The 22,228-nt window shown below is 39.3% G+C and overlaps 1 protein-coding gene across 1 annotated transcript; it reads left to right on the top strand.

Moving 5' to 3' along the window:
* Positions 1-272: 272 nt before the first annotated feature.
* Positions 273-9,198, top strand: LOC131984449 (BCL2/adenovirus E1B 19 kDa protein-interacting protein 2-like). The gene is made up of 12 exons (XM_059349265.1): positions 273-405; positions 934-1,017; positions 1,298-1,330; positions 1,836-1,889; positions 2,447-2,524; positions 2,619-2,774; positions 2,845-3,096; positions 3,854-3,956; positions 5,222-5,353; positions 6,835-6,921; positions 7,153-7,251; positions 8,907-9,198. Exons 1-12 carry the CDS (start codon positions 273-275, stop codon positions 8,929-8,931), a joined length of 1,236 nt encoding a protein of 411 aa, XP_059205248.1. The 3' UTR covers positions 8,932-9,198.
* The last annotated feature ends 13,030 nt before the right edge of the window (positions 9,199-22,228 follow it).

Genomic DNA, 22,228 nt, shown 5'->3' with positions numbered 1-22,228 from the left:
CCGAGTGGTGTTCTGTTATTGGACTTCTGATGCTGAAGGCTCTGGACACTGTTGTGCTGTCATGGTTGACACGCCTCTTCAGTGTCGCGTGGAGGACTGGGACAGTGCCAGTGGAGTGGCAGACTGGGGTGGTGGTTCCCATTTTTAAAAAGGGACCGGAGGGTGTTCCAATTACCGTGGAATCACACTGCTCAGCCTCCTGGGAAAGTCTACTCCAGGGTGCTGGAAAGGAGGCTCCGGCCGATTGTCGAACCTCAGATTCAGGACGAACAATGTGGCTTCCGTCCTGGCCGTGGAACAACGGACCAGCTCTTTACCCTCCCAGACTCCTGGAGGCACTGGGCTCGTTGAGCCGATACCCCATATTCCCGAGCTACTACGAGCAATCCGGTCCCTTTCTGGAAGGCAAAGCTCTCGATTTACCGGTCCATCTACGTTCCAACCCTCACCTATGGTCATGAGCTTTGGGTAGTGACCAAAGAACGAGATCTTGGATACAAGCGTCTGAAATGAGCTTCCTCCGTAGGGTGGCTGGGCTCAGCCTTAGAGATAGGAGGAGGAGCTCAGACATCCGGAGGGAGCTCGGAGGAGAGCCGCTGCTCCTTCTCCTCTAAAGGAGCCAGCTGAGGAGGTTTGGGCATCTGGTAAGGATCCTCCCGGGCGCCTCCCGTTAGAGGAGTTCCAGGTCCAACTGGTAGGAGGCCCCGGGGAAGACCCAGAACACGGTGGAGGGATTATATCTCTCGTTGTGGCTGGGAGAGGGGCGCCTGGAACGCCCTGCTTAGCCTGCTGCCCCCGCGACCCGCCCCGGATAAGTGGAGGAAAAAGGATGGATGGATGGATGGATGGATGGATGAATGAATTAAACAAATCAAATTAAAATAATTATTTGTGTGTTCAGACATTTTCTGACAGTCTGATGTTCGTCCACAGACGGAGACACAGAGGACGAAGAAAAAAGTGACAAAAAGGACGAAGATAAAGAGGACAGAGAGGACAACGAGGACGCTGCAGCAGGTACGGAGGAGGAGGACCAGGAGGAGGAGGAAGAGGAGGAGGAGCAGGAGGAGGAGGAGGAGGAGGAGGAGGAGGAGGAGGACAGGTTTGTGTCAGAGACGTTTGTCCATCTTCTGGCGTCTCACTCGTCTCTTTCTGTCCTTTAGAAGACGACGAGACAGAAGAAGAAGAAGGAGGAGGAGCAGGAGGAGGAGGAGGAGGAGGTGAGGAAGACGAGTCTCTTCGTCTTTTCTTCATGAATCTCTGTTTGTTTTTTCTTCATATGTTTGTTTTTCTCCAGCAGCTGAAACAGCAGAGTCCCAACGGGAGACAGGTGAGAGCTCAGCATCATAATAATAATAATAATAATAATAATAATAATAATAATAATCATAATAATAATAATAATAATAATATTCATAATAACACATTTGAATATTATTTTACTTTTAATTATTTTAATTTTTGTTTTTGTTTGTATTTTTGTAAATGCATATATTTTATACAATATATATTTTGTTATATTTATCAGTTTTGTGTGTCTGTTTTATACGTTATTTAATATATTAATATATTGTTATTTTATTTTTATATTTCTTATTTTGTTTTTATTATACATGAAATTTATATAAATAATATACAAATACATATATATTTTTTTTCATATATTTGAAAATATATTTCATATATTATATTTTTTAAATCAATTTTGTGTATTTTATCATTTATTTGATATATATTTATATATATATATATATATATTTATATATATATATATATATATATATATATATATCATTTTATTTTGATTTATGTTATTATTTATTTATTATTTTCAGAAGTTGTTGATGTGTTCGAGCCGAAATCATCGAAACCGACTGAAGAACGACGAGGTGAGAAAAAGATATAAAATATAAATTAAATACAAAATTATTAGTTCTAAAAATATAAAAGCAAATAGTATCAAAACTGACAAAAAGAGGAATGACCTGATTAAGTAAAATAAAAATATATAAATACATATACTGTCAGAAAATAAATAGAATAAAAAAATAATAAATTGTAATTATAAATCATAATGACTAAATATTTGATTATTTAAATACAAAAATTTAATTTAGCAAAGCTGCAATAAAATTAGATATTTAATCTGAAGATTAATCTCATCTAAAAAGAATATTTATAATAATAAAACCCAAATAAAATGAATTAGATGATAAAACATTATGACATAATTAATTATTACAAACATATAATAAAAATTCCAATAAAAAATATAAATAAAAAAATATAAGAAATGTTTTACAATACAAGATTATTGTAATAATAAATTATCATTAATTAGTAATAACATTTTTAATATAGGAAAAATAATAATTCAACAAAACTGCATGAAAGAGGAATCAGACCTTTAATCTGAAAAACCTGTCTCCTTCCTGTGTGTATGTAGCTCCTCCCAGCAGCCTCGCCCTCCGGCCACCAAAGAAGAAGAAAGTCCTGGTGGCTCCGGCGCTCAGTCTGTCGCTAGGTGATGACATCATTAAAACAACAATAATAATAATAACAATAATAATAATAACAATAATAATAACAATAATAATAACGTGTTTGTTGTTGTTCAGGCCGCAGCGAGTCGACGGTGTCGGACGACTTCCCCTCGGCGTTCCTCTCGCCGTCGCCGGGAGACGACGATGACACGGGGCTGGACTTCGACCTGGACGCCATGGAAACGCCGTCCGACTGCGAGTCGCTGCCCTTCCCCATCTTCAACCTGGAAGGTGAGAGGTCAAAGGTCATCAAACATTAAATCCTTATATAGCGTTGATGACATCACAGTCTCTCCTCCAGAGGACATGCGGCGGCTGGGCGTGGCCACCGGACGCCGCCGGGCGCCCGGCGCCGCTCCGGGGTCGAGGTTCGAGTCCGGGACCGAGTCCGGGTCGTGGACGGAGCAGGGCGACCTCGGCGCTCTGGAGCGGGACGACGTGGTCGACGCTAACGGCACCAGGTGGCGCTGTTTCTCCACCGGCGTCCCGCCGCAGGACAGCCGCGTCAACATGAGCGTCCTGCAGCCGTTCCTACGCGTCCTGTCTCACGGAGGTACGAGTCCTCACCTGTCCCCACCTGTCCTCACCTGTCCTCACCTGTCCCCACCTGTCCCCACCTGTCCTCACCTGTCCTCACCTGTCCCCACCTGTCCTCACCTGTCCCCACCTGTCCTCACCTGTCCTCACCTGTCCCCACCTGTCCCCACCTGTCCTCACCTGTTCCCACCTGTCCCCACCTGTCCTCACCTGTCCTCACCTGTCCCCACCTGTCCCCACCTGTCCTCACCTGTCCCCACCTGTCCTCACCTGTCCCCACCTGTCCCCACCTGTCCTCACCTGTCCCCACCTGTCCTCACCTGTCCTCACCTGTCCCCACCTGTCCTCACCTGTCCCCACCTGTCCCCACCTGTCCTCACCTGTCCTCACCTGTCCCCATGGACATTATTTAGATGGGTAGCAGAAAATTGCTGCCACTTTCAGATAAGATCGGACTTTGGGCTGTAGGTGAGCTCCAGTCCAAATTCCGATCTTATCTGCCCTGACTCGAGGTCTTTGGAACATTCCCCCGTTGAGACACCTGTTGACTGTCTGCTGCTGTCTGGAGGCCTTGGAAGGTTGTTTCCATGGCAACTGCTATGTTATCACTTTTTTCGTCCTGTCCACCTGTCATATTGTTTGTGAGTTTTTTATACGTTTTGGACGGGTTGATGGCAGATTTCCGTTGTACTACCCTGTGCAATGACAATAAAGGCTTCTGGTTCTGATTCTGTCCTCACCTGTCCTCACCTGTGGTCTCTGTCTCCTCTCAGGTTACTATGGAGACGGTATGAATGACATCATCGTGTTCTCGTCCTGCTACCTGCCACAGAACAGCCTGCAGGACTACACGTACGTCATGGATCACCTGTTCAGGTAAATCTTTCATAAACACAAAAACACACAGTTCAAGGCATAAACACAGAAATTAATGAAGGATATATAAATAAATGCAAAACAGAAATGCAATTTCCTATATTTCCTATATTTAATTCTACATTTACATGTGTTTTAAAATGTATTGATTTATTTCTACATTTATTTTCATATTTATTCATTTATTTCTGCTGGACTTTTGTCACAATATCACATATTATCTGCTCATATTCGGTCCTCATATCACTCTGACGCAATGAAGACATAAATATAGAAATAAATGTATAATAAATAAATCCAGTGTTACGTCCACTGACCGAACCAGCCAGCAGACAATAACATGACAATCATAAAGTCAACAAAGTCAAAAGTGATGTGAACAATTATGATTTATTTTAAGAAGAACTAAAGAAAGACACACTAAGGTTTGGGGAGGATGGACGAGTGACAGAAGAAAGTTGAAACAAATAAAAAAGAAAGTTGAAACAAATAAAACAAAAGAAGGCCGATCTAAACTAGCTGTGAGGAAAACAAACAAACAAAAAAAAAGGCAGAACTAACTTCTCTGCAAAAAGGCTTTTCAAACAATACAGGGGTGGCACAACCAATAAACTAATAAATCAATAAACCAGTAAACTAGTGGAGTAACACAAAATAAACTACGTGAGTATAAATGTCCAGGGAAGCCAACTCACCACCACTAAATACCACCAAACTAACAAGTCTAATCTAAATGTCAAAGCAGACAAAACACTCTCAAAGACTGAGACACAACCAGGACAAGATGGTCCTCACAACGCTCCTATGTCAGCCTACTTCGTTCTTTACGTAACTTCGTTTTTTACGTAACTTCGTTTTTTACGTAACTTCGCTCTTTACGTAACTTCGCTCTTTACGTAACTTCGTTCTTTACGTAACTTCGTTCTTTACGTAACTTCGTTCTTTACGTAACTTCCGTGGCTCACATTTTGTGAATCACAATTTTTTTTTTTACATAATAAGTTTTATAATAAGCTTTAATTTTCTCATGTAAACTTAGTGGCTCGCATTTGTTACGTAACTTTGTTTTTTACGTAACTTCCTTTTTTACGTTACTTCCGTGGCTCACATTTTGTGAATCAAGTTTTTTTTACGTCATCTTTGTTTTTTACGTAACTTAATTTTTTTCAATGTAACATTATTTTTTTTACGTAACTTCCATAGATTCAGTAAATTTATGGAATTTTGTGAATCACATTTTTAACGTAGCTTTGTTTTTTATGCAGGTTCGTTGTTGGGACTCTGGATCTGATGGTCGCTGAGAACTACGTCATCGTTTATCTTTGTGCTGGAGGACAGAAAGACAAACTGCCGGGAATCAGCTGGCTGAAGGAGGTCTACACCACCATCGACAGGAGGTAAGGAGGTCTACACCTCCATTAACAGGAGGTAGGGAGGTCTACACCACCATCGACAGGAGGTAAGGAGGTCTACACCTCCATTAACAGGAGGTAAGGAGGTCTACACCTCCATTAACAGGAGGTAAGGAGGTCTACACCTCCATTAACAGGAGGTAGGGAGGTCTACACCTCCATTAACAGGAGGTAAGGAGGTCTACACCTCCATTAACAGGAGGTTAGGAGGTCTACACCTCCATTAACAGGAGGTAAGGAGGTCTACACCACCATTAACAGGAGGTAGGGAGGTCTACACCTCCATTAACAGGAGGTAAGGAGGTCTACACCTCCATTAACAGGAGGTAAGGAGGTCTACACCTCCATTAACAGGAGGTAGGGAGGTCTACACCTCCATTAACAGGAGGTAAGGAGGTCTACACCTCCATTAACAGGAGGTAAGGAGGTCTACACCACCATCGACAGGAGGTAGGGAGGTCTACACCTCCATTAACAGGAGGTAAGGAGGTCTACACCTCCATTAACAGGAGGTAAGGAGGTCTACACCTCCATTAACAGGAGGTAGGGAGGTCTACACCTCCATTAACAGGAGGTAAGGAGGTCTACACCTCCATTAACAGGAGGTAAGGAGGTCTACACCACCATTAACAGGAGGTAGGGAGGTCTACACCTCCATTAACAGGAGGTAAGGAGGTCTACACCTCCATTAACAGGAGGTAGGGAGGTCTACACCTCCATTAACAGGAGGTTAGGAGGTCTACACCTCCATTAACAGGAGGTAAGGAGGTCTACACCTCCATTAACAGGAGGTAGGGAGGTCTACACCACCATTAACAGGAGGTTAGGAGGTCTACACCTCCATTAACAGGAGGTAAGGAGGTCTACACCTCCATTAACAGGAGGTAGGGAGGTCTACACCTCCATTAACAGGAGGTAAGGAGGTCTACACCTCCATTAACAGGAGGTTAGGTGGTCTCTATTAATAAAATAAATGATAAATGTTTTATAAAAAGAAAAGTGTTTTATTATTCCCAGAATTTGACTTTAACTCTGATAAAAACATTATTTTTCTTTTTAAAAGCATAAATGTGTCCCAGGTGTAGTTCCAGGTGTCGTCCAGCAGGTGGAGCCAGATACTTTCACATATTTTTCCTCTTTCTCAGTTTTTACTGGAAAAAACCAGTTCAGACATTTTGTTTGACACTTTTACATAATAAAGGATGAAAATATTCTAAAATATAAAACACTGATTTGTTTTCTGACGACTTTGATCGACAGAAAAATCACCAATCAGCTGTTTGAATCTCAGCGTCTTTAAATCTGAACAGAAATGTAAAATATCAAATTTATATATATATAAAGATATTTGTCCCCTCTAAAGCAATAAAATATGTATATGATTAATTTTTATACAGTATTTATATGTTAGTTAGTGATTTATATATTTTATTTTATGATATTATTATTAATATGTGTGTGTGCAGGTTGAGGAAGAACCTGAAGGGGTTCTACGTGGTTCATCCCACCTGGTACATCAAAGCTCTCATCACCATCATCAAACCCTTCATCAGGTCAGCATCATCATCATCATCATCATCATCATCATCACCACCAGGCTCATACCGTAACAAACAAACAAACATTAATGTCTGTTACCTTTCCTCCCTTTCTCTCTCTCTCCTCCTCCTGCTCCTCCTGCTCCTCCTCCTGCTCCTCCTGCTCCTCCTGCTCCTCCTCCTCCTCCTCCTGCTCCTCCTCCTGCTCCTCTTCCTCCTCCTCCTCCTCCTGCTCCTCCTCCTCAGCTCTAAGTTCAGCAGGAAGCTCCAGTTTGTTGACAGTCTCCAGGATCTTTCTCTCTTCGTCCCTACTGAGCATGTGCAGATCCCAGACTGCGTCACACAGTGAGTGACCGTCCCGATATTCCCGATGTTCCCGATGTTCCCAATATTCCCGATATTCCCAGTTTCAGCTCTTGTAAAGTCCTAAATTTACGTAACTTATGTTTTTTTTAACGTAACTTCCGTGGCTCACGTTTTGTGGATCACGTTTTTTACGTAACTTCCGTGGCTTACGTTATGTAAAACACATTTGAACCTAACTTAGTTTTTTACGTAACTTACTTGGCTCACGTTTTGTGATTCATGTTTTTTTTTAAACATAAGATACGTTTTTTGCGTAACTTAATTTTTTTTTACGCAACTTCTGTAGCTTCCGTTTTGTGAATCACATTTTTCATGCAACTATTGTTTTCTTAAGTAACCTTAGTGGCTCACTTTTTTTTAACGTAATTTTGTTTTTTATGTAACTTCCATGGCTTACATTATATAAATCACATTTCATGTAACTTCCTTGGCTCACGTTTTGTGAATCACGTTTTTCTTTTAACATAAGATATGTTTTTTTACGTAATTATATACGTTTTTTAACTTAACATTGTTTTTTACATAACTTCAGTAGCTCACGTTTTATGGATCACGTTTTTTACATAACTTTCTTTTTTAATGTCACTTCGTTTTTTTTACGTAACTTCCGTGGCTCAAATTTTGTGAATCAAGTTTTTGTTAACATAATATGCAGGATTTTTTTAACGTAACTTTGTTTTTTTACGTAACTTTGTTTTTTTACATAACTTTGTTTTTTACATAACTTCCATGACTCACATTATGTGAATCACCTTTTTTTACGTCATCTACGGTTTTTACGTAACTTCATTTTTTTCAACATAACATAATTTTTTTAAATGTAACTTCTGTAGCTTCCGTTTTGTGAATAAAATTTTTTATGCAACTTTTGTTTTCTTATGTAACCTTAGTGGCTCACGTTTTCTTTTATACGTAAAGTTATTAAGTTCTGGGGCTCACATTTTGTGAATCACATTTTTTTTTACATAATATAGGTTTTTTTGAACGTAACATTGTTTTTTTACATAACTTCAGTAGCTCACGTTTTGTGGATCACGTTTTTTACGTAACTTCATTTTTAACGTAACTTTGTTTTTTAACGTAACTTCTGTGGCTTACGTTATGTAAAACACATTTTTACGTAACTTCGTTCTTTACGTAACTTCATGGGCTCACATTTTGTGAATCATATTTTTTTTTAACATAATATACTTTTTCTTACGTAACATTGTTTTTTACATAACTTCCGTGGCTCACGTTTTGTGGATCACGTTTTTTACGTAACTTCATTTTTTAACGTAACTTCATTTGTTTTAACGTAACGTGGCTTACGTTATATAAAACAAATTTTTACGTAAACTTTGTTCTTTACGTAACTTCCGTGTTTCACATTTTGTGACATTTACGTTTTTTTTTTAACATAATATACGTTTTTTTACGTAAAATCATTTTTTAAAACTTAACTTCCTTTTTTTCATGTAAACTTAGTGGCTCGCGTCTTTTACGTAACTTACTAATGTTTTATACGTCATCTATGGTTTTTACATAACTTTTACTCTGTCCTCCTGTCTGTCTGTCTGTCTGTCTGTGTGTCTGTCTGTCTGTCTGTGTGTCTGTCTGTCTGTGTGTCTGTCTGTCTGTGTGTCTGTCTGCAGGTACGACCGCAGTCTGTCCAGGTGAAACTCTGACGTCACTTCTGTCTTTAGGTGTTAAACATTTCAAACTGTTTTGGGTTTGTGAAGGCTGTAAACTCTCTTTTTACTCTGCTGTTGTCACAATCGTTTTGGTGCCAAATAAAGGAAAATAATTTGGATCTTTTTCTGCTGTTTGTGTTTGAAACTGTCTCAGTGTTTCTGTGTGAATCTTTGATTAATTTCATTGTTTCCAGTTTCTGTAAAAAAAATTAAAATCAAAAAACTAAAAACTTCAGCCGTTAGTTCTCTGAAACTTTTTTTTACTTCACTTGGAAACTCAACGAAACATAAACGTTGAGACAGATCTACCTGTGAGGGAACACTGTGGTCATTATACCGGACAGGAAACACTGTGTGTGTGTGTGTGTGTGTGTGTGTGTCTGTGTGTGTGTGTGTGTGTGTGTGTGTGTGTGTGTGTGTGTGTCTGTGTGTGTGTGTGTGTGTGTGTGTGTGTGTGTGTGGACCCAGCGGCTGGTCAGGAAATGGAGCCTGAAGTGAAGGAAGGACGTGAGGTAGCTGCTGAGGAAACTTCATAAACAGGAACACAGACCTGTGTGTGTGTGTGTGTGTGTGTGTGTAGTCAGTCTATATTTATTTTGGGTTTCTGTAGAAAACAGATGAGCTCACTTTTGTATTTTACGACATGAAACCTTCAAAACCTTCGTCAACTAGTTGCAGTTTTTACTGTTTTTATTATTATTTTTTTTTTTTACAGTTTTTAATAATTGTTACTGTTTGTTTTTTTTTATTGTTTTTTTTTTACAGTTTTTAACAATTGTTACTGTTTTTTTTCTCTTTTTTTGTTTGTACAGTTTTTAACAATTGTTACTGTTTTTGTTTTTTTTTTAGCATTTTTTCATCAGTTTCAATATACTGTAAAATTAGTAATAAAACAGTGATAATATACTGTAAGGTGTTACATATTATTTAATGTTTCATGGTTTTATAGTGTTTACTACAGTTTCTTAACTGTTCTTTCTGATATTTTTGCTGTTTTTTTTTATAGTTTATTTATACAGCAGTAATATACAGTTATACATTGTAATTACTGTATTATTTTTTTTACAGCTTTTAATGATTTTTACAGTTTTTTTAAGTTATTTTAGTCGTAATATACTGTATGTATTTAAACTTTTTTTTTTTTACAATTTTTTTATTTTTGCTGTTTGTTTTTGTTTGTACAGTTTTTTAAACAATTTTTACTGTTATTTTTATATGTTTGTTTATTTTTTTTACAGTTTTTCATCAGTTTCAATAAACTGTAAAATTAGTAATAAAACAGTGATAATATACTGAACGTGTTAAATATTATTTAATGTTTCATGTTTTTTTAATAGTGTTTATTATATTTTTTTTCTTCTGTTTTTTACAGTTTATTTATACAGCAATATTATACAGTTAGTAATAACTGTATTTTTTTTGCAGCTTTTAATGATTTTTACAGTTATTTTAGTCGTAATATACTCTACGTATTAGATGTTACTTAATCTCTCTTGGTTTCTTTTGTTTAGTTCGTTTTTTTATTTTTCTTTTGTTTTTAACAGTTTTTTATTTTTGCTGTTTGTTTTTTGTTTGTACAGTTTTTAACAATTGTTACTGTTTTTTTGTTTGTTTGTTTGTTTGTTTTTTTACAGTTTTTTCATCAGTTTCAATAAACTGTAAAATTGTTAGTAAAAACAGTGATAATATACTGAACGTGTTACATATTATTTAATGTTTCATGGTTTCTTTGGTTTCGTTTGTTTTTGAAACTTTCAGTAGTAATATACGGTACATACAATATTAAATATTATTTAACTTTTTTTGCTTTTATTGTTTTGTACAGTTTTTTTAAACTGTTCTTACTGTTGGTTTTTTGAAACGTTTTATATATATATATATATATATATATATGTATGTATATATAAATGTGGGAGCCTCCCTGTGAAGACATTTTCCATGTTTCTACGTGTTCGTAGACTCATTGAATCATGACTCAGCAGATTATGATGAAACAGCTGATTCATCACGTTAGCGGTGACGTTAGCATGTAGCCACGACGCTCCCAGAGCAGCTAGTGACTCATTTACTGTATGACTTCTGTTTATACAGATGTTTACAGTTTAAAACACACACACACACACACACACACACACAGTTTAGCTGTTTTACATCAATAACTCACAACAAATCCTGTAAAACTGAAATCAAACTTCAACCCCAAGAACTCATTCTCCAGGATCAGGTTACACTTTCTCACACACACACACACACACACACACACACACACACACTGGGCCTCTGAGTTTCCCACACACACTCAGTGTGTAACGAGCCAGCAGCGACCACATCTTTAATTTTTCTGCTTGTGTTGTTTCCTCGTCCTCAGTGCAGAGCTGAGGGTTGCTATGGCGACACACACACACACTCACACACACACACACACACATCATTATTACAGCTCTGTGGTCGCTGTGCAGCTGCTTGTAATAAAAGTCGATGTTGAAGGAAACGGTCTGAACGTGAACGAGGTCATACATGTAAACACAGACGTGTTGCCTTCAGGTACAGTAGGAAAGTCTAATGACATGTTTACTTTTTTTAACATGCTTATTTCATTTGTGGAGTCCCGAACGACCCGAACAACCACATATGTTGTCTATTCCTAAGTTTGTAACTTACAGAACAGTTAAATCTCAGGCTTTTATTCTTCTAAACTATGAATATATAGTTAGGTTGTGGGGCTTTTACTTTGAAAAACACCTTATCCTAGGTTTCCTGTTAAGACGCAGTTACATCTCAGGCTTTTATTCTGGTGAATTGCTAAGATAAAGTTACTTTCTGGGGCTTTTACTTTAAAAACAGCCATGTCCTGGGTTTCCTGTTCAAACACAGTTAACTCTCAGGCTTTTATTCTACTAAACTACTTGTGGCTTCAAAATGTGTTGCTTAAATATTTGTTCATTAAACAATGTGCCTTGCCCCTGTGATGCATGGCTTTCCACACTTGAAAGGAAGGACTTGATGCAACTCAGGATTTCACTCTTTCACTCTTTATTTGCAGTTAGTGCAGGTGAAAAACCTTTAAACACAAGAATGTGCACACCGATCCGATCAAACCGCACGTTTGGATATATAATTAGCGGGACAAAATTGCGTCCTTCTCCCTGGATGCCTTATTTCAGTCTTGTAGCGGTGAAGGTTTCTGCTGCTGTCCTCAGCTCTGTTTGTCCACACACACACACACACACACACACACACACACACACAGCTGCACCTCCAGGCAGATCGCTGCAACAACGCACATCAGCACAACGAATCATGCCACTGACTTTTTTTGCAAATACAAGCCAATATGCTGTGAAAAAGGTCCGTCCCACCCACCCGGCCTCACTCGGCCAATGATTACTATCTTAATTTAACTAAAAAAAATTTTTTAACTTATTGTCATTATGATTTTAAAAGTAGGAGGAAACCGAAGCACTCGGAGGAAACCCACGCCAGCACAGTGAGGTCCTGTGTGAAACTGTGAAATCTGTGAAAAAGGTCCCACCCACCCGGGCTCAGTCAGCCAATGATTACTACTAATACCTAATATACTGTTAGTTTGTGGGGCTTTTCCTTTGAAAAATGCCTTGTCCTAGGTTTCCTGTTCAGCCCCAGTTACATTTTAGGCTTTTATTCTGGTAAATTGCTAAGATAAAGTTACTTTGTGGGGCTTTTAATTTTAGAAACAGCATTTTCCTAGGTTTCCTGTTAAGACACAGTAACCTCTCAGGCTTTTATTCTACTAAACTACTTGTGGCTTCAAAATGTGTTGCTTAAATATTTGTTCATTAAACAATGTGCCTTGCCCCTATGATGCTGTCTGCTGTGAAAAAGGTCCGTCCCACCCACCCGGCCTCAGTCGGCCAATGATTACTATCTTAATTTAACTAATAAAATTTTTTTAACTTATTGTCATTATGATTTTAAAAGTGGGAGGAAACCGAAGCACTCGGAGGAAACCCACGCCAGCACAGTGAGGTCCTGTGTGAAACTGTGAGACCTGAAGTCCCACCTCATGTCAGTTTGATGAACTGGACATTAAGCCGGACTCCAGGTCCCCAAACAGACCTTTTTCACAGCAAAAATATTTCAACCCGAGCAGCAGGAATCTTGACGGTGTGCTTAACTTCTTGTTAAGATGCACATTGGCACACCAAATCACTATTTTTGCAATTACAAGCCAAAATGTCTGCTGTGAAAAAGGTCCGTCCCACCCACCCAGCCTCAGTCGGCCAATGATTACTATCTTAATTTAATTAAAACTTTTTTTTTTAACTTATTGTTGTCATTATGATTTGTGGGAGGAAACCGAAGTACTCGGAGGAAACCCACGCCAGCACAGTGAGGTCCTGTGTGAAACTGTGAAATCTGTGAAAAAGGTCCCACCCACCCGGGCTCACTCGGCCAATGACTACTACTTTTAAGGCTTTTCCTTATTCTAATGCACCTCCACATACTAAATCCCGCCCCTGACTTGTCTTGCTATGACAAGTCAAAAAATCTTTTGGCAGAAAATGGTCTGGCCATGACTTCGCCAACCGATTTAAAGAATCCTTTCAAGCCACTTTCTTTTTTTGTCGTCAGGTGCTTTACCACTGTTTCCACTAAGAAATCGTAGAACACAGTATCCTGTGACAGAAGGTTCCGCACCAACACTATGCTGCCCATCTTCTCACACAGCTCCTTGTTCACTGCCTTGGCAATCTTCTTTACGTGGTGATGAGTGGGCTTGATATCACTGGCACAGCTTGCGGTCCCTTCCCAGAGCCTCTTTCTCAGGATGGCTATGATGGCCTGGGTGTCCTTGGAGTTAACCTTAATGGTCTGTTTCTTCATAATCTGGTGAAATAGCTCTGCTGCCTGATTTAAGCAGCAACACTCATCCCACATAGGTTCTGTGCTATTCTGTGCCGCTCGAGCTCCGTCACTGGTGGCTTGGCTTTCTGTGGCCGAAGCTAGTGATGCTCCAGATGAGGATGAAGTGTCCTTGTCCATTTCTGAGGAGTCCTCCACAATTTCTGAGGGGTCCTCGTCCTTTTCTGAGGAGTCCTCCACAATTTCTGAGGGGTCCTCGTCCAATTCTGAGGTGTCCTCATCAATTTCTGAGGGGTCTTCGTCCTTTTCTGAGGAGTCCTCATCAATTTCTGAGGGGTCCTCGTCCTTTTCTGAGGAGTCCTCATCAATTTCTGAGGGGACCTCGTCCTTTTCTGAGGAGTCCTCATCAATTTCTGAGGGGTCCTCGCCCGTTTCCGAGTTATCTTTTTCCGTTTCTAAGGGTCCCCTTTCTGAGCGGCCCTCTGAAACTACTGGTAGAGGGTCCTGTTCCTTTTCTGGGGGATCATCTTCATTTTCAGAGTTGTCCCAGTCCGAGTTGTTTTCTGGAGCAGGCTTTGAAGATGCAAACCAACAGTTCCTGTCAAGTTCTACATGGCCCTCTGAGGCTTCTGGCAGAGGGTCCTGTTTCTTTTCTTGGGGGTCGTCTTCATTGTCAGAGCTGTCCCAGTCATTTTCTGGGGCAGCCTCTGCAACTGTAGATGAACAGCTCCTGTACGTTTGTGAACGGCCCTCTGGCAGAGGGTCCTGTTTCTTTTCTTGGGAGTCATCTTCATTGTCAGAGTTGTCCGAGTCCCTGAATGGGACAACCTCTGCAACTTCAGGCGATTTCTTGTCCATTTCTGAACGGCCCTCTGAAACTATTGGTAGAGGGTCCTGTTCCTTTTCTGGGGGATCATCTTCACTGTCAGAGTTGTCCCAGTCTGAGTCGCTTTCTGCAGGCTGTAAAGATGCAAGCCAACGGTTTACGTCAAGTAATTTATGGCCCTCTGAGGCTTCTGGCAGAGGGTCCTGTTCCTTTTCTGGGGTGTCATCTTCCTTATCAGAGTTTTCCCTGTCATTTTCTCTGGCAGCCTCTGCAACAGCTGTTGGAGAATTTCTGTCCATTTCTGAACCGCCCTCTGAAACTACTGGTAGAGGGCTTCGTTCCTTTTCTTGGGTTTCCTTTTCTTCCTCATCTTCATTGTCAGAGCTGTCCCTATCCGGGTAGCTTTCTGGGGCAGCCTCTGACACTGCAGGTGATTGAATCCTGTCCATTTGTGAACGGTTCTCTGAAACTTCTGGCAGAGGGTCTTGTTCCTTTTCTGGGGTGTCGTCTCCATTGTCAGAGCTGTCCCCGTCGATTAATGGGACAGCTTTTGAAACTACTGTTGGAGAATTCCTGTCCATTTCTGAACGGCCCTCTGTAACTACTGGTAGAGGACTGCGTTTCTTTTCTTGGGTGTCGACTTCATTGTCAGAGCTGTCCCAGTCACTGAATGAGACAACCTCTGTAACTTCAGGCGCGGAGCTCCTGTCCAATTCTTGGGCGGCCTTTGAAACTACAGGTGACGAGGTCCTGTCCAATTCTGGGGCAGCCTCTGAAACTACAGGTGACGAGGTCCTGTCCAATTCTGGGGCAGCCTCTGAAACTACAGGTGAATGGCTCCTGTCCATTTGTGAACGGTCCTCTGAAACTTCTGGCAGAGGGTCCTGTTTCTTTTCTTGGAGGTCGTCTTCATTGTCAGAGCTGTCCCTGTCTGTTAATGGGAGAGCTTCTGACACTTCAGGCGAATGGTTTCTGCTCATTTCTGATGGGCCCTCAGCAAGTGCTGGCACAACTTGAGCAATCTCCCACAATATCTCACTTGCAAGGTCCCTGCTTTCTTCATAGTGACCCGCTTGGTGGGTGAGCCAGTTGCACAGAAACCTCATGAAAAAGTCGACTAGATCCTCGATCTCTTTCAAACACAGTTTCTTGGAACCCATAACCATTTTTAGGAAGTTATAAATCTTCTCGATGAGCTTCTTTGCAGTGGAGTCGTGCAGGCCATTTGATATGTCTCTGGCAATTCTTCTGTAAAGGCACATCTCATCTTTTCCTTCCTGCTTCTCGCCGTGCTGCATCATGTCGTTCACCAGGTTGTCGACTGCCCTGATGAGCAGCTTCCATGATACGTTGAATCTGCCGGCTGAGCACTTAGTAGGAGCGACTTTCCACAGTTTTGCTGCTAATTTGAGGATTACCTCCTTTGAAAATCTGTGGAAAAGAATGGCCTTAACCTTGCTTGTGATCTTTCTGCAGCAAGAGTCTTTCTTGGCCAGTTCTTCGGCCTCTCCTTCAGGCTCATTTTTAGGCGTGCCTTCTTTCTCATCTAGTCCAAGTTCGTCTGTGATGAGATTCATCATTTCAGAGGCGGCCTTCTTCGTGTCCTCGGTGGTGCTGGACCGAAGAATCCAGAGAATTTTCGGTGAAATGTTCTCACTGTGTCCGAGTACGTTGAAAGCACTCGTCAGTTCTTCCAGGATCTTCCTGATTGCTTCGATGACTGGGGTCTGATGTAACTTCCCAGTTTTCTCAGTCTCTGCTGAGTTTTCTTTTGTATTTCCTGTCATACTTTCGGTAGTATCGGCTGTTTTAGTTGCTCTGATCGTCTCCTTGTAAGGATTTGAAAGTCTAGTCTAATCTAAACGGATCTAAACTGATCTTAATGGATTTAAACTGACCTGAACTGATCTGAATGGATCAATACTGTTACTTGTGTCTAATCACAAGCTCTGATTCTGATGTCATGTTCGCGTGTCACAGAATTCCTGAACTACATCATCACATTCTATGCTTTGATCTACATCATCACATTCTATGCTTTGATCTACATCATCACATTCTACGCTTTGATCTACATCATCACATTCTATGCTTTGATCGACATCATCACATCATTTGAAGTTAAACTCCGCCCCCAAAGAGCTTAGCAACCGTTACTAGGGGGGCTAGTCTGCCTTTTTTTTTAAATAATCAAAATTAAATAAAAACTTCTAAAAGCTGTCTGTCATTCAGCTGGCTTTTAAAGTGATTGTATGATGTGGTTATGTTCCAGAGTTAGTGGATTATTGATTTATTGTATTTGTTTGTTTATTTATTTAAGCAAATGCTCACTTGACAAAGAATAGGTACAGGATAGCTCTAGATTTATAGCAGCATATAAAACTATCTGACAACATTATGAAACAATATACAGAGAGCCTGTTGAATATTACTAAATATCTTTTAACAGTTTGAAGGTTGGTTCGCTATTTATAATAAATATTTTCTCATAGAATATCACCATGGCAACAGTACTGTAGAGGTTAACATTAAGATCCTTGTTTGTTTTATAAATTCCAAGCAGGAAGTGAGATCATAGCTCTGTCTGTCCAGCTGTTCAGTTAATATGTTGAACTTAATGCAGCATGTGATTCAAACATCTTTTAACTTCCTGCATCAGGTTTTTACTGAACGATGTCACTTCCTGTAGTCACGTTGTCCTCCTGACTACTTCACTTCACCATTTACATCATTTATTTCCTCTTTAATCTCTTTTAGAGCCCAACAGGAACTGTTTGGTTCTAACCTTTGACAAACGCTGATGGAAAAGACACAAAATGACACAAAATGACCAAAAAAGACACAAGATAACAAAAAATGAAAAAAAAAAGGACATTAAATGACACAAAAATCACACAAAATGTCCAAAAAAGACACAAAATGATACAAAAAGACACAAAATTACCAACAAATTGACAAAAAGACACAAAATTACCAAAAAATTGACAAAAGACACAAAATGACAAAAAAGACACAAAATGACACAAAAATAACTGAAATTACCAAAAAACACACAAATTGACATAAAATGTAAAAAAAAGACACAAAATGACCAAAAAATACAAAAAGACACAAAATAACACAAAAATCACACAAAAATCACACAAAATGACCAAAAAAGACACAAAATTACCAAAAAAAGTCAAAAAGTGGTAGAAACTCTCATAGGAGTCTATGGGAGCTGTGATAGAGACTCTCATAGGAGTCTATGGGAGCTGTAATAGAGACTCTCATAGGAGTCTATGGGAGCTGTGTTAGAGACTCTCATAGGAGTCTATGGGAGCTGTGATAGAGACTCTCATAGGAGTCTATGGGAGCTGTAATAGAGACTCTCATAGGAGTCTATGGGAGCTGTGTTAGAGACTCTCATAGGAGTCTATGGGAGCTGTAATAGAGACTCTCATAGGAGTCTATGGGAGCTGTGTTAGAGACTCTCATAGGAGTCTATGGGAGCTGTAATAGAGACTCTCATAGGAGTCTATGGGAGCTGTGGTAGAGACTCTCATAGGAGTCTATGGGAGCTGTGGAGGAAACCCATAGGAGTCTATGGGAGCTGTGTTAGAGACTCTCATAGGAGTCTATGGGAGCTGTAATAGAGACTCTCGTAGGAGTCTATGGGAGCTGTGGAGGAGACCCATAGGAGTCTATGGGAGCTGTGTTAGAGACTCTCATAGGAGTCTATGGGAGCTGTGGTAGAGTCCCATAGGAGTCTATGGGAGCTGTGATAGAGACTCTCATAGGAGTCTATGGGAGCTGTGGTAGAGACTCTCATAGGAGTCTATGGGAGCTGTGGTAGAGACCCATAGGAGTCTATGGGAGCTGTGATAGAGACTCTCATAGGAGTCTATGGGAGCTGTGGTAGAGACTCTCATAGGAGTCTATGGGAGCTGTGGAGGAGACCCTGAGGGTCAGAGGCAGCAGGATGGAGTTTGGCGTAATCTGAAAGTATGAAGTTGTGATATTTGTACACATATTAATATGATGTTGTAAAATAAAATAAAATGATTCTAAGGTCACAGTGGCGTGTCTCCTGGAGAAAATAATAACTGCAATCAGTTTTAAACTGTCACTGACACTGGAAGTCATTTAATAATAAATAAATAAATAATTCATGTGGCCACAGATGAAGCAGCAGATTTATTCAGAGACACGTTACATAACGAGGACGAATCTGAGTCTGTTACATAACCAGCAAACACAGAACACACAGAGATGATTCACCACCACACACACACAAAGACTCTTTGTTTAGAGAAAATACTAATAAAAAACAGCCTGGAACACATGGATTCAGAGCTCTCATAGGAGTCTATGGGAGCTGTGGTAGAGACACTCATAGGAGTCTATGGGAGCTGTGGTAGAGACTCTCATAGGAGTCTATGGGAGCTGTGGTGGAGACTCTCATAGGAGTCTATGGGAGCTGTGGTGGAGACTCTCATAGGAGTCTATGGGAGCTGTGGTATAGTCTATCATAGGAGTCTATGGGAGCTGTGGTAGAGACTCTCATAGGAGTCTATGGGAACTGTGCTAGAGTCTCTCATAGGAGTCTATGGGAGCTGTGATAGAGACTCTCATAGGAGTCTATGGGAGCTGTGATAGAGATTCTCATAGGAGTCTATGGGAGCTGTGGTCAAGTCTCTCATAGGAGTCTATGGGAGCTGTGGTCGAGACACTCATAGGAGTCTATGGGGGCTGTGGTAGAGACACTCATAGGAGTGTATGGGAGCTGTGGTAGAGACACTCATAGGAGTCTATGGGAGCTGTGGTAGAGACACTCATAGGAGTCTATGGGGGCTGTGGTAGAGACTCTCATAGGAGTCTATGGGAGCTGTGGTAGAGACACTCATAGGAGTGTATGGGAGCTGTGGTAGAGACACTCATAGGAGTCTATGGGGGCTGTGGTAGAGACACTCATAGGAGTCTATGGAAGCTGTGGTAGAGACTCTCATAGTTTATGGGAGCTGTGGTAGAGTCTCTCATAGGAGTCTATGGGAGCTGTGGTAGAGTCTCTCATAGGAGTCTATGGGAGCTGTGCATAGACTCTCATAGGAGTCTATGGGTGCTTTGATAGAGACTCTCATAGGAGTCTATGGGAGCTGTGTTAGAGACTCTCATAGGAGTCTATGGGAGCCTTTTTAGTCATTCTACGTCTTTTCTGGTAATTTTATGTCTTTTTTTATACATCACTTTTTCTTTTTTGGTCATTTATACAGTGAAATGGTTTTTTGTTGTAATTTAAATGTAAATATCAGCAAAAACTGTAATTTAGACTGAATAAGATGAATAATCCCGTTATTTTTGGGTTATTGTGTCCTTGCGACACTGCTTTAATTTCACATTTTAAAAAGGGTGAGTTTCTACAGATCAAATGTTTTGTACTGTTTCTTGATTTGTGGTAATTAAAAGCTTTTACTACGCTGATATTCATTATTTAGTTTTACGCCCTATTTCTGACCAACTTGACAGTGTTTTACTGTAATTTCAACATATTTTTTACAGTGCAGGAATAAACAAATGACATTTTACAGAATATAACTGTTCTATTTAACTCGATGATGAAACTTTATTTGTTAACTTTTTTAAAAAGATAACTTTGGCATCTGTGCACACAAGACAGGAACAGGATTTGGATCTGATGGACAGAAGTTTAAAAATTAATTATCTTATGAGACTTCACAGGTTTTAATCATGAAACTTTCTTCACATTGCCTTCTTTAGCATTAGCGTTAGCGTTAGCATCTGAAGCTGGACGCAGCTGTTTCTCAGAGCTCGCACAGAAGTTTAAAAATGAACAATCTTATCAGACTTCACAGGTTTTAATCACGAAACTTCCTCAGATTTTTTCTTCACATTGCCTTCTTTAGCATTAGCATTAGCATTAGCGTTAGCATCTGAAGCTAAACGCAGCTGTTTCTCAGAGTTAGCCTGCTAGCAGATCGTCACTGAAACAGCAGGAAGTTTCTCGTGTTACGACTTTAGTTTTTTCTGTTTTCACAGTTTCTCCAGAGCCGCCTGCACGGCTGAACGTGATTGGTCGAGACACCTGTCAATCAAGCAGACATACAGATAATGAGATATTCATTTAAATTAAAATACAAGTGAAACGACGACCAGAGAACTCAAACCGATGCGTAAAAAAACTGCATGGAAGTTGTTATTTTTCTCATTGACTTCTATGCAGTTTTGTCACAGCGGCGCCTGGTGGTCGTCAGGGGAACGGCAGCAGGACCAATCAGCTGTGGAGGCTCCTGATTGGCTCCTTAACGAGAACATGAACTGTGAATATGAAGTGAAAATGAATCTGATTGGACTTTTTATTGATTAACGATCAATAACTCCCAACGATGCATTCATACAGCTAATTATATATTCATGAGGACAACAACACAGGTCAATAAATCAACATCTTTGATAAACAACAAATAAAAGCAGAGAAATAGTTTCATAATAACAAAGCCTGACTTTATCATTTTAATATTCAGGTCAACATGAAAAATGACAAGTAGAAAGAAATTAATGAATCAATAAATAAACATGTAGAAATAAAAGAATAAATGGAAATGATATGTTTTTACATTTATTTTACTTATTTATTATGTATTGTTTACATTTATTCTGTATTACTTTTGCCACCCAACATTGGCAAAATGTAAATTATTTTAAAATACAGAAATACCTAAAAAAATAAAAATAATAAATGTAAAAATACAGAACTTCTACAAATTTATATATTTCTACATTTAATTATCTATTTATTTATTAATATATGTATTTCTGTATTAATCATGTATTGTTTACATTTATTCTATTTATTTATTAATGTATTTTTCTACATTTATTCATTTATTCTGCATGACTTTTGTCACCCAACAATGGAAAAAAATGTTTTTAATTAAAATAATAAATACAGAAATACCTAAATAAATAATAAAATAAATGTAAAAATACAGAATTTCCACAAAAATATATATTTCTACATTTAATTATGTATTTATTTATTAATATATGTATTTCTGTATTTATTATGAATTTTTTTACATTTATTCTATTTATTTATTTATTTTTCTACATTTATTCTGCATGACTTTTGTCACCCAACAATGGAAAAATGTAAATTATTTTAAAATAATAAATACAGAAATACCTAAATAAATAAAATAAATGTAAAAATACAGAATTTCTACAAAAATATATATTTCTATATTTAATTATCTATGAATTAATTAATTAATTTCTACTTGTGTGAAGAAGAAGAAGAAGAAGAGGAAGCATGTGACTGGTCTCATGTGGTTTCTCTGTTTCTGGCTCCTTGTTTACTTGTTTACGTCTGTTGTTGACGTGAATCAGCTGATTGAAGGTGACGATCAGCTGTGAGCTGGAAACACAGAAAACCTTTCAGAGAGCTTTAAAAACTCCCACGCTGCCAGGAGGCCAGTGAACGCACCACGGGACTGTTTTACTCTGTTTGGGACGTTTACAGTCACGATGATAAACGTGCTTTAATCAATCAATCAATCAATCAATCAATCAATCAATCAATCAATCAATCAATCAATCAATCAATCCATCAATCCAT

This window comes from Centropristis striata, chromosome 14, assembly GCF_030273125.1.
Source record: "Centropristis striata isolate RG_2023a ecotype Rhode Island chromosome 14, C.striata_1.0, whole genome shotgun sequence".
NCBI classification, from domain to species: Eukaryota; Metazoa; Chordata; class Actinopteri; order Perciformes; family Serranidae; genus Centropristis; species Centropristis striata.
Note: the sequence above shows the minus strand (reverse complement) of the source record. Positions and strands in the feature narration are given on the sequence as shown.